The sequence below is a fragment of the Lactuca saligna genome, chromosome 2 (genome assembly GCF_052625555.1).
Source record: "Lactuca saligna cultivar CGN05327 chromosome 2, ASM5262555v1, whole genome shotgun sequence".
Classification (NCBI taxonomy): domain Eukaryota; kingdom Viridiplantae; phylum Streptophyta; class Magnoliopsida; order Asterales; family Asteraceae; genus Lactuca; species Lactuca saligna.
In genome coordinates this window covers 147,154,996-147,168,662 of record NC_136418.1, presented here as the reverse complement: position 1 = coordinate 147,168,662, position 13,667 = coordinate 147,154,996, and the positions used below count along the sequence as shown (strand labels likewise).

The window sequence follows — 13,667 nt, the reverse complement described above, 5'->3', positions numbered from 1 at the left end:
CCGGTAGAGTTTGTTGTTGTTAGGTTCATCTTTGCTATCACCACCATGCGGCTTTCCCACTGTGAAGCCACTTTTGTCGCCATCTCGCACAACTGCTACCTGCCGCAACATCTATTGTCATGCCGTGGCTTGACACCAAAAACCACCATGGAGGTGGCTGTGAGTTTGTGTGGGTGTGTGATTCTGCTTCTGATGTGTGTTATTTCATATGATAGGTGTGTTAGTTCGTATATGGGGTGTCTTGTCTAGCCGAAAAACCAAAAAGGCCACCACCACCACCACCGTGAGGTGGTGGCTTCCACGATGTACCACCATGTGTGGTTGTATTTTAGTGTGTGTGTGTCCATTTGGTATTTTTATTGTAATATTGTAACTAGAGTTGGAATAATGAAAAGAAAACTGAAAACCACCACCGTAGGGTGGTGGCTGTTGCCACCAGCCGCTTTGTTGGGTGGCGGTGAGCTTTGATTGCTTTTGGACCTCGTTTGAGATGCATGAAACCCTAATGGGCCCAATAATGCCCTAATTGACCAAAAATCCCAAACATGTGACTAATGGGCCTAGTGAAACCCTAATTAGGGTTTAGAAAAACCTAATTTTGGATATATGGGCCTTAGACTTATCGCGACCCACATTTGGGCCATCAGAATGGAATTGTGTACTAAGCCCAATCACACCATATGATTTATTTAGAATAGTGATGGACTTAAAGGGTTAAGTGAGCAACACTCAACCCTAATCGTCGTTTTATGTGAAACCCTAATTTCACTTAGCTTTATGATGGGCCTTTCTATTGTGATTTGGTTGTTGAGCTAATAGTGGGCCATCCAAGATCAATCAATGGACTAGAATATTTATATGGGCTTTAGGGTAAGTCCCATATGAGGGTGTGGGCCCAATTTGGAAAATTGGGCCATAGTTTGGGCCTTAATGATTATATGATATTGGGCAATTAGAAATGCCAAATGTTTGGACTGGACTAAGTAGTTGGGCCTTTAATTATGAACATGTAAGGTTTTGGGCCCAGTTTGGAAAATTGGGTCATATGTTGGGCTTTGACTCATAGTTGACTGTTGGGCCTTTGGATTGGGCCTTAGGATTGGATCAAGCTAAGACTGGGGTAAAGCAATCTTTTACCCTAAGCATGGACTTATGGTTATGTGTTAGAACCCAATTATTAATTGGGTGTTATTTTGATGTTGACAGATTTGGGAATCTGTCATCCAATAGCTAGGGTTTTGTCAGTGGGACTTCATGTAACGCCCGCAGATCCGGGCTAGTCAATTTAGAGGCAATAGGGGTCGAAAATGACTTTTCGACAAAAGATTATTTAGAATAAATAATCTTAACCAAGTTGTAGAATATGTCACAAGGTTTCCGTACATATAAAGAACACCGAAATCCGAGTTATAACGAAGAAGTTATGGCCCGTCGAAGTTTCGCGACGGAACCGGCACGGCACCTGGAAGCGTAAATAGTGAATTTACGATGGACGACTTTTTAGCCTTAGTGATCTAAATGAAATTCGTAGAATATGTTAAACTAAGAGCGTCGATAAAAAGAACGCCCAAATCTGACTTCGTATGAGGAAGTTATGATTTTTCTAAGATTCGGCTTAGCAGTGTACAGCCCGAAACTCGAATTTTAGTTCGAGCGGTTTTTGGCTTACGCGACCTAAATGAGAGTTGAAGATCTCATTAATAGGAACTCAACAGTAAAAAGACAGACGAAAACGGAGTCCGTATGAAGGAGTTATGAATTCTTCGCGGTCATTTAACAGTCTAAACGCCTCCTACTATTAAATTTGAGATCGGTCGAGAATTAGCCGATGGAGTCTAAATGAAAGTTGTAGATCTTGATTTTACCTACGCGTTGAAAAAAAGAACATCAAAAACGGAGCTCGTATGCGAAAGTTATGATTTTTCTAAGTTTGAAGGCTGATACGCGATAGGGGGTGACGTGGCACCACCAGAATTGGACACGTGGCACCACCAGAAGGTTGCCACATGCACCAACTCGGAGAGTCATGACTCAGACTCAGAGAGTCCATCAGATTTCTCCACTATAAATAGAGGTGTCGGGTTCCATTCATTCTCACACCTTCAAGCCCTTCTTTCTCTCTCTAAGCCTCCCTAACCCCCTAAAGCCTAGGGTAACTCCCTAGCACGAGGCGGAAGCCCCGGAGCGCCCGAAGGCTCTGAGAAAAGAGCCTTTCGGCTCGGGAAACGCTGGTCCAGCGAAGCCCGGTTTTGCGAAAAACCCGCTGTAAGTGAGCTACGCCTACGCTAGTTTTAATATAGCTTCTAATTAATTATAGTAACATTATTAGGACCTTAAAATAATTATTTGGGCTATTATTATGAGTTATATTGAGTGTTATTTAACGCTTATATAATAATAATAGTTAGACTATTAATTTGTCGCGGATATCGGTAGACTAAACCCTAGTGGTGTTGATACTAGGTTTTATCGAAGAAAAGTTGTTTTGAGAGTATCGAAGCGCTGTCCGAGTGTTGAGTCACCACCTATCAAGTGATTGCATGGTCCCTTTCATCATACACATAGATATGAAGTATTTTTATTATAAATTACGTGCTATGTGTGCATATTGTCTGAATACTTGTTGTCTATGCTGATGAAAGATTTTATACATGTTTTAAATGATTTAAACTGTATATGTATTTTATATCTACGATAATGTTGGGGTAAAACATGGGTAGATGGAGTATGAGTTGGATGATGAGTTGAGAGGTGAAATAGACCGTGAGGTGAGGATGAGAGGTGGACGATGTGAGAAGCCTTTCTCCCAAATGATGGCCCTGTCATTCAGCAGAGTATGGATGACAACCACGGACTCTTCCAGACAATCCAATGGAACACTAGCAGGCTCGCAACCTGTAGGTATTGTGAACGACGTGTTCACCCGGTGTACTCTAAACCATGGTGATCATGCAGACTTGATGCCTAAACCCTGGCGACTATGCAGACTTAGTGCATGTTGTGTAAACCGTGGCTATGATGGACTTTGTGTCGATTCCTTAGGATAATCCTTAGGTATAAATGAACGAGAAATAGTTGATTCTTAGGGTAGATCCTTAAGAGTAAAGAAGATAATGGGGATGGGTAATTGGGTTTAATTGCTTGATTGTTTAAACATAATAATTATATTATTGTGGGTTGAAAACCCTATGTACTCACCAGGTTTCCCAACCTAACCCACTCAGTTTATTTATATCACAGGTGTTGATACGAAGTCACTTTACACTGAGAGATTTAAAGAAATGTAGATCACTAGTGTAAATAAATGTAAGTTCTGTTTATGCTTATGTTTTTGTATTAACGATGACATCCCAAACGTTTTGAAATGAATAAAATACGTTTCTCCGAAAATGTTTTAATACGTATTTATCATGTTTTTCTGGGAACAAATTCCGCAACATTTTTATTAAAAGAAGAACTCTGATTTTTATAAAGCATAAACAAAATCGGTCCTTTCTGGCCGTGAAAATGGGGATGTCACACTTCAGCAGTGTGAGGTGAGTTTTCGTCCGGTAGGAACAGGTATAAATCACCAATGATGGCCCGTCTAGGAAGTTCCAGTATGTCGGGGTAAGCCCGATGCAGTTTATATGTTTTCGGACTTCAGTCCAATGTCGGGGTGGTCCCGAGAAGTAGTTATGTATGCTTGATGTCTTCGTGATTCACGCATGTTTATGATATGTGTTATATGTTCCGGGCACCGGTCCGATGCAACGAAAGCCTGATGCAGTATATGTGATTATGTTATATGTTCATGTTTATGTTATGTTCAGTTTATTACGGACTTCGGTTCGATACCGGGCAAGGCCCAGGATGTGTTATAAGTTTTATTGTGTGGTATGTGGTAGTTTGGGGGAGCTCACTAAGATTTTTGCTTATAGTTTTTAGTTTTGGTTTCAGGTACTTCCACTAGCAAAGGGAAAGGCTCGGGATGATTGCATGGCACACACCACAACTTTCAGCCTATGATTTATTGAGACTCTTATATATTTTCTCATTTGTTTTTGGTACAGTTTGATATGAGATTTTGAGATACATGATAATTTGTTTTCTTATTGATTATGGATGATTATAGTTTCTTATAATATTTTCAAAACGAAATTTTTGGGTCATATTTTTGGGATGTTTTAGGTCAACATTCCCATAATCTCACCCTCACGTCGTGACCTGTTCTCTGGTCACGTCGTGAGAATAGACTCGACCCGGCCCCACTCAATGAGTCATCTCAGCACAACTAGAGGTGTTAACGGGGCGGTTCGGTTCGGATAATAATAAAATTGTGAACCGTCACCATGGGGCGGGTACTTCATGTGCACTATTCGAAACCGAACCGAATTAGAAAAAAAAACCGAACCAAACAGAACCGTATAAAGGCGGGTAACCATGGTTCGGTTCACGGGTACCCGCTAAATATAAAAAATCAAATACAATCAAAATTACAAACTTCATTCCAAGGATTTCTTTCTAAAAATTACTAATTCCAAAGAGTTATAAAAACATAATGAATGTCAAATAACATACATTATAATTGGTATAATAAATATAAAAATAAAAATACAAGAAAACATAATGTAGAAGTGTAAAACTAGAATTATCGATCATGATTTTTGTTTGGGATATGGCTAAAAGTTCAATGGAAATGAATAATATATATATATATATATATATATATATATATATATATATATATATATATATATATATATATATATCAAGCGGTTCGGTTCGGTTATCTGCGGATACCTAAGTATCCAAACCAAAACCAACTCGTTGATATCCGGTTTTATTCGATTTCGGTTTTTTTCGGTTTCGGATTGGCCGGTTCGGCTCGGTTTTGCGGTTTTTTTGCACACCCCTAGTCACAACTCATCCAACCAGATTCCTCAGATCGGGACAACCTTATTTTTCACGTTGTGAGGTTCCCATTTCTCACGTCGTAAGACCTGTTCTGACCAACTTTGAACATTAAGCTCTTAATCATGTAAAACATTCTTTGGGACCTTCCAAAGGACTTTCCTCGACCCTAAGGACTATAAAAATTCGTAGCTTCTCATTTATGTATGTCCAATGCATGACTTAGATACTAACTTGGTCAAAAGAAAGATAATAAGATCAAGACTCATGCTTGGAGTCTAAAATCAACACCAAAACTCAGATCCAAAGCCCCATATACAGAAGATGTCTCAATGATCCATAAAGATGCTAACTTTAGGGATCCCATTCATGCTACACAACCCAACCATGCAAAAAAAAAAACTCTGAAACCTAGATCTAGCATGCAAGAGGCAAAAAGGTAAGAGCTTTATGACTTACAGAGGTCCAAAAGCTCAGCAAGACCAAGAGGTAGAAGCTAAATTGCCAAAATAAAGCACCACAAAAGTCCTCTTCCACTTCAATGGACCAAAAACCACAAATAATCTCTTTAAGGTCACCAACAATGTCCAAAGGTCTCAAGGAGGTCGAATCTAGGGTTTTCAAGAGGCTAGAGAGTAAGAGAGACTGAGGATGGGCAACCCCACCCCTCTCACTCTATTAAATAGTCGAAAATTAGGGTTTTGGGTCATTAGGCCTTTCTCACGTCGTGAGGCCTCATGCTCGCGTCATGAGATTCAAGAATACTGGTCAAAAGGTCTGGTCACTCACATCGTGACCACTATGGCTCATATCATGACCCTCCTCGAAAATGTAAGAATTCAATAAATTAAGTACCTCAAGGATTCAGATGCTACAGGCTAGCTCATTATCATTTGGTGGTAGATTAACCTTGATAAAATATGTACTTGGAAGTCTTCCCACATACATCCTATCATTATTCAAAGAACCACAATGAGTTCTTGACACTCAAAAAAATCAGACGTCGTTTCCTATGGGGTGGAGATGATTAGAAATTGAAAATTCATTGGGTGTAATGGCAAAAAGTTATCGCTTCCAAAAAGACAGAGGACTTGGTATAGGAACTCTAAAAGCTCATAACGTTGCTCTTCTAACAAAATGGTGGTGGATATTGCACAATGGTGATGAATGCATGTGGAAAAAGGTAACCGTTAGCATTCATAATTTTAGATGCAAACAAATTTCATACATTGCTCGAAAATCATCAAAGGGAGTATGGTGTCATATTTATAAAGCGATAAATAATCTTGAATCCATCAACATTAATTGCAATGAGTGCTTAATTCTAGGCTCTAGAATTAACATACTTTTATGGAAAGATATTTGGTGTGGAAACACCACTTTCTAATCTCGCTTTCCTCTTCTATACAATCTTGAAGCTAGAAAATGTTGTTTTATTGAAGAAATACTTTCTATTAACGGTTTCCCTTGGGGATGGAATTAAGATCCAAGAATTGATGATGCATATATGGAACTCCTGCAGTTGTATTTGGCAATTGACAAATATGGAGATACCTTCCTCCTATAATCTCGGTTTTCGATTCACAATAAATCCATATGGCAGATACATAGTCGACTCCATGAGAAGGTTAATAGATTCCAAAACAAGCTCAAATAAAGGCTCTGTAATATATTGGTCCAGATCAGTTCCTTTGAAGGTTCATTGATAAAGAACCCGAGACAATGAATCATCTATTCTCTAACTGTGAATTCGTAAGGAAGGATAATAATGGATTTTTAAATTGTGTGGTTTGCAATCAGTACGATTCGCCAACATACTTGAACTCATAGATTTCACAACTTCTTGTAGTAATTGTCCGCGTAAAAGGGAGATTCTCAACTCAATATTTTTTCTATCTCATTTGGTGTGTTTGATTTGCAAGGAATGGTGTGACATTTAAAAAAGTATGGGGATCTCAAACAGAAACGCAGACTTCATAGTAACTTTATCTTACTCGTGGCTTAAACACATGAGTCATATTGGCTACAATAATTGGGCTCATTGGAGCAGTTTACCTTTTGCTCATTTATAATTGTATTTCATTGTTATTTATTCTCTTCACTTGTACTATACCCTTTTTGTTAGCTTCTTGCTATAGGCTTGATGCTTTTTAATGATATTTGTGGTTTTCAAAACATATTAATTGAACTATGTGCATATGTCTCCATATCAATTTGTAACCCGTTAAACATACTTTTTACATTATTGAAAGGCAAAAAACAAAGGCGATGAACTTTTTAAATAACTTTTATGTAAATAACTAGCATAAACATTGGGGATTCATTGATGTAAAAAAATAGATATAATTTTTAACATCTAGAAGCCAAATCTGATTTTTTATAAGAGTGAACATAAAGTGAAGTCCATATTTATGTCACCCTTTTGTAGTTTAATTTGTTATGTATTTGTTTATATGACTTGTATGGTTGATTATTTTTTAATTTATAAGTTTTACATTACAAAAAAATCATAATATCATCTAAAACAAATAAAAAGGTATATTTTGATCGGACGTTTCAAGTATAATTCATGCATGATAATGGATTAAACGTTGGGTTGGAAAATAAGAACTTTGAAATTAGATGGATGCTTGAAATTTTGATTCTTTTGTCACAATCACAAGAAGGTACCAAATACCCATGGATCTAGACTTTGAAAGTCAAACTCAAAGCAAAGTTCACGTTTATGTTCAAAGCCAAAGTCAAAGGTTAGACTAGAATTTATTACTGTTCAAAGTCATGGTAAAGTCGATTCAATGGTTGAGTACCATTTATTTGTTGCTTTTCGCTATTGTAAGGGTTTGTTTACTTCTACTTTTAATCATGTTATTTTTTTATTTTAAATTTTCAACTAGTACTCTTCAAAAGTTTATTATTTATCGATTTGGATTGAATAGCTTAGATATGAACATAAATCTTCTCGGCTTTTTGTTGAGATTTGAAAGAGAATATGAATTGAACAACATTGAATGTTTTACACTATAAATGATACGGTTTACAACCAGTACGTTTGTATTCATGTATGGTATAAAACTACATAATAATATAAACAATAACAAAAGCTATTTTAATAATATAAACAATAACAAAAAATACCTACCAAATGGCATTTGATCCGGAAATTTGGGAATAGACCAACGCAAACTGGACCCAATGTGGGCCGGATACATCTTATACAATGTAATACATATTAACATTGTCCATTACTTTATCGCATATGATTCATGTGAAATGTTTCGCACATATCAATGCAATCAAATTTAATACATACAAACGTATGATAGTTGACAACAATTATAAGATTCGAATCAAGCTTTTGAGCAAGGCAACTTGAAATGCTAGAAACCTTATAAGAAAACTTGTGCTTCTCCATTTAAAAGTTAAAACATGCTTCTAGCAAAAATATGGTCGGATTCTAACAATTAGTTGCATTTGTTATCGGGAACAAGATACAACAAGATTTGACTGGATAAGACTAAGATAAAACGTACTAGACTACACAACCTTTCTAGTGCTATTTTCGGTGATTAAGATAACATGACATTTCACGTCTTTTGCACAGACGATATTATCAAAAGCAAGTTTTATCTTACTGACATCAGTCTCAGTCTCAGTCCCAGTCCCAGTCTAATACACCCAAATACAGTACTAGGCTGCATGTATGTACGGTCATACAATCTAGACACTATGACGTCGAACGTCGCCTGCTTCTTGAACCTGTATTCGACTTTATCTCCCGTACATTTGTCGAACAAGGACTCGGACTCCCAGACGTTTCCGAACTCTCATTATCACTATCCTTATCTTTGCTCGAAAACAACTTAGACAGTATCCTTGTTGACATGACCATTCCTTTCGCCTTTCGGTTTCCATTTCCACCATCTTTGATCCTTAGAGAACCAAATTCCCCTTTCAAACTCTTGAGTTCTTCACTTGTGGGCACCGAATCCCATTCTTCTTCTGTATTTGTTGTTCCCGATCTCGAACTCCCGTGGGACCCGGCTCGTATTTGCTCAAAGAAAAGAATTTGCACAACAATACGTAAAGGTAGTCTTTCATTTTGGATTGCATGCATGCAAGCTTCTGATGATAACTTCCTACAATCCATTAGTCTACAAACTCTTTTCTTCTCAATCTTGCTCATCCCAGGGTGTTCCTACAAGATTAGTTGTGTGATTTCATTATAAGGTAAGCAAATTACAAATATGCCATCGGTATCTTTTTGCAATTTTGGGCCGAAAATGTTTCTTTTCTCATTTTTGGGCCCAAAATGTTTCTTTTTGGCCCGTTCCCAACTTCCAAGCGAAATGAATATATGAGTAAATTACATATCTGGCCCTAAGTATAGCTGATTTTTAATTTTGGTCCCAAAAGTTTTCTTTTTGTTATTTTAGTTCTTATTTGAGGTTTGTAACGATTTTGTCCCTGATCATCGTAGAATGACATTTTTATCCCTGTCTTTAGGGTCCAAAAATAGTATTTTTACTACAAAAAAAAAAAAAAAAAAAAAAAAAAAACGTAACAAAAACCACATAAACCACATATTACGAACCAAAAAAAAAAACTTTTTGGAACCAAATTTGAGAGCCAAAAAAATGTATTTACTCGTGACTATATTGCAAAAAAAGTGATAGTCGGGGTCCAGTTTGTAATTTACTCTAATAACTTTGTTAAATTTACCTTAAGAAACGTGTCAATAGCACGATAAATTCCGTCATGCGAAATTCGAGGTAGAGTTGACACAATTTCTGCAAGATCGGTGAACTTCAACAATGGCAAATCAGGGTTTTTGGCGATTTCAGCAACATAGCAATCGATGAGCTTGGCTACTTTGACTTTGGAAGCAGAGTCAACGAATTTGACCTCAAGGAAGCCATGTTCGTCGCCATTATCAGCAATTTGATCCTGCATCATGAAGATCTTAACGAGTTCTTGAACCAAATCAACATCAAGATTCATAAGATCAGAAACCGATGCATTTTGTAGCTGTTGACCAATTCGTTGACCCAATTCACGCCTCCTTGTTTCCCCACAATCCAAACGAACAGATTCATGTAATAACTGAATCAAAAAATCACAAGAAACGCTCGTTTTTTCTTTGGGTAAAAGAAACATGATCGTTTCAATCAAAGAACGGATTTTAACATCATCGCCACCATTCTTTAACCTTTTTTGTGTGTAAGCTTTTAAAGATTCACCAAGAACATCAAGGCTTACTTTCCCTTTACCCCTAATCGTTGTGATAACTTTTTTATACAAATCAACAGGAAGTTCACACAAATCTTCAACCCACCAATCTTTAGGAACCATAACCTGTTTCCTAACACCATTATAAAGTGGCGTTTCGTTACCATTTTCAGATTTTGTTCGATTGTAAGTATACGACCACTCAACTTTACAGGGATCCATGGAAGCTTTTGAAGCTATGGAATCAAGACAACGATTGACAATCTTCAATTCATCAGACGATGATGTAAGAAGAAGAGACTTTGTAGTTTGAAAAACAATAATCGAATCTTTCCATGTTCTGAAAATGCTCGAATCCAGAAAAACTTCCGTTTTATAAACGAGGTTTCCTTTATCTATAGTTTCATGCATTTCTAGATACTCTGCTGCACATCTAGCCACCACCACGTTGTATGCATTTAATGTAACTGTCATTCCATAACAAAACTTCGCACATATCTCAAACCCACCAGGCCCACCGGGTATTTCATGGAGATCGATTTCAATGGCGTTTTCATCGTGTGAAATTGTCATCATTTTCTGGAAACGACCACTCTTGGACAAAAGGGGAAACTGCATACAAAGTAGTTTTTTAGTATTAGCATCACTATTATCCTTCTCAAATCATTATATGAAGTTTTTATACCTTGTGGAGATAAAACTTGACGTTACAAACATTTACGATTATGTCAGTAGCGAGCTCAGCTGCTACATACCTGTAAAAGAAGATCGGGATTTGGTGTTTCAAGTTCTTGAGTTCATCGATGAATTAAAAGGAAAAGATCGAAATTCGCAAACTGACCGTGTATTTTCGCTACTGGATTGGAACAAATCCGGCTTCGATCCGAGTTTCATAAACTTCATACTGAAAACCCTAGAGATGCTAAACGATTAGCACCTTCAACTTCAAGATCCCAGATCGTGATCGATAAAATTGAGCGATTTTAAGTATGGGAGTGTATTTGATTCCTTGTTTTACCAACTTCTAGGGTTATAGGTTGTGCGAAAAACTGAATATATCGCAAACCAGAAAAGAGGGGGTATTCAGGTTTCAACTTTCAAGATTTCTTGAAAATAAGCAAGCTTTTTTCAAGAAGAGGTGAATAAGGAGACAATGCAATATAAAGTACACGCTTTTTCACATACAGTGTGGGATAAATTTTAAATTTTTACGCCATTGGAGACACTCAGACACACCCCCCTTCCCTATATATCTGCTATCTTATCTTTCTTGGAACTAAATTTCAAGATTTAATCCCTAAAAAGATCCAAAGTTCTTCAAGAAAAATCTTTCTTTTACCGAAGGATGACGACCTGCAAAAGTTGAAATGGACCACTTATATCAGTACACAACAATAAAGACAAACTTTGATTGATAATTTCACAGGATTAACAAATTTGTTTCGAGGATTAAGGGAGCAATAAAGCATAAAACCCGGAAATTAATCCACTCATTCTAGATTGAGCAAACAAATTTACAAACCTCATTTCATTTCGATAGTAGTACAACTTGATATCATGCAAATCTTATCCTGATACTATTACATGATTGATATGGATATTAAAACTATAGTTATTTACAGACCCCATTTGAGAACTTGAATTTAAGATAGAGTCACTTCAAGGTTAGATCAAATTGGGATAATCAATCAAATATGGAGCAGAAACACGTGAAATCCAACAGTTGATTGGGAGTAGAGCAGAAAATAAACAAAACAGTAAAAGCTAAAATCTTTTTAGGAGAAAGGAAAAGGAAAGAAAGAGACGATCGATCAAGGAACAAGACAACAACAAGAAAACCCCACATACCGATAAAAAATCTTGAATCTTTTGAAACTGATATTCAATAGCATAAGGTGAAGCGAACAAAATCAGCTTTGTCGTTGTAGGTTTGTTAATGGCTCGATAAAAAGTGAGAAAAAAATGGGATCGCACAAAAGAGGATAGCTAAGAAAAGGGAAAAAGAAGAAAGGGAAAGGACAGAAAAGAGGCATGAAAAAGACGAGTTGCCCGCTTATCTTTGCCAGCCACTAAAGCGACACAGTGTTCTCGCAAAAAGCCAATGCCTTTCATCGACTTGTTCCCACTGTAAAACTGTTAAAGCTCTCGGCTTCTACAAACTCATTGTTAATCCTTTTCAACATTTTTGTTCTAAGGATATATGCAAAAGTTTATTTATAATTAATAAAAAAATACTTTTATAAACGTTTTTTATTTATTAGTAGTTATATATTCATATTTTTATTTGTTTGAAATGGTTTACTCATTTCTCAAATATATTAATTGTAAATAAAATAATTAATGGGTAAAAAGACAAATAAATAATTGTGTCATCGTTGATCGATTATGTTTCAACGTCTAAATTATTCAACCTCGTTAACCAATTTTAATTCAATGTCATGAGATCTCCTTAAGTGATCATCATCAACATATCCACTTCATAACATCATCATATATGTGTAATTGATCATCAATATATTCATTTCAAGTCAATCGTTCAACATTGATATGTGAAGTGTAACCATTACACGTGTGAATGATTTTACCAAAATTATATACTTTACCTTGTATGCACTTTAATTGTTTGATGAAATGTATAAACTAAATGTATCACAAAATATTCATATATGAATGTACACGTGACTTAGCATATGCTTACTAAAAGCTATGAAACATTATATGTAATTCACATTTGAATTATATATAAAAGTTATATTGATATGTTTTTCATGGATCTTAATGAGCAATTCCCTTCTCAAGGCGATACAATCAATGATTAGTTTTTTGATACGATCGGTTATATTCAAAACGTTTGATTTATCTAAACTTTAGGATCACACAAAGTCATGAATAGAGTATATCATAACTCTAATCTTGTTTACATACGCATGAAGACATTTGATTGCATACGTGACTAGTATAAGCCCAAAGCGCGACCAGATGTCGACTCGCTCCTACTTCATACTTGGGGGAATTGATGATATATATATCCCTGATTGGACCCCTTTTTTGGATTCAGGTAAATACGGTTCTACCAACCAGGTTCGGTTCGGCCTCCTACTGATGGTTAAGGGTTCGACTCGGTCTTCTACCAGATGGATCGGTTTGGTTTTCTGTTGATGGTTTGGTTTGGCCAATCAGGTTCGGCCTCGGCTAAAGAGTTTCAGCCTTGGCCAACCACAGTGCTCCTTCCCAAGACAAGAGGTCCAAGTTTATGGTCCTTCCTAATGAATGTTTTTCAAATATATGCTTTTTCCCAAGACAAGAGTATCAGATTTATACCTTCTTCCCCAAGATAACAACTTCACACTATATATACATCTCACAAACATCTTTCTTTCTCTCTCTCTCTCTCTCTCTATATATATATATATATATATATATATATATATATATATATATATATATATATATATCATGTCACAAGGCATCAATACCACTTGCAAGTGGGTCTTCTCTATACAAGCCTTCATTAGTCATCTAATGGAGAACTTTGTACCTAACATTCT

General features: G+C 36.4%; 1 protein-coding gene across 2 annotated transcripts; it reads right to left on the bottom strand.

The window, feature by feature from the left end:
- Nucleotides 1–8,279: 8,279 nt before the first annotated feature.
- Nucleotides 8,280–12,167, bottom strand: LOC145031987 (phototropic-responsive NPH3 family protein NPY4-like). Of its 2 annotated transcripts, none has more exons than XM_078980647.1 (5): nucleotides 11,968–12,167; nucleotides 10,961–11,472; nucleotides 10,805–10,874; nucleotides 9,613–10,731; nucleotides 8,280–9,088 (listed from the first exon to the last, which is right to left on the bottom strand). In XM_078980647.1, exons 2-5 carry the CDS (start codon nucleotides 11,020–11,022, stop codon nucleotides 8,618–8,620), a joined length of 1,722 nt encoding a protein of 573 aa, XP_078836773.1. In that variant the 5' UTR covers nucleotides 11,023–11,472; nucleotides 11,968–12,167; the 3' UTR covers nucleotides 8,280–8,617. The 2 variants fall into 2 exon arrangements, with proteins under 2 accessions (XP_078836773.1, XP_078836772.1); XM_078980646.1 differs by lacking the exon at nucleotides 11,968–12,167 and adding an exon at nucleotides 11,642–11,918.
- Between the last annotated feature and the right edge of the window lie 1,500 nt (nucleotides 12,168–13,667).

Bases quoted from the DNA above. Each gene is read 5' to 3' on its own strand.
- LOC145031987 (XM_078980647.1), bottom strand. From the start codon at position 11,022: ATGAAGTTTATGAAACTCGGATCGAAGCCGGATTTGTTCCAATCCAGT. The intron at 10,875-10,960 runs GTCAGTTTGCGA...CTTCTTTTACAG, and splicing joins TCCAGTAGCGAAAATACACG to GTATGTAGCAGCTGAGCTCG. The intron at 9,089-9,612 runs GTAAATTTAACA...CTAATCTTGTAG, and splicing joins CTATTGACACGTTTCTTAAG to GAACACCCTGGGATGAGCAA.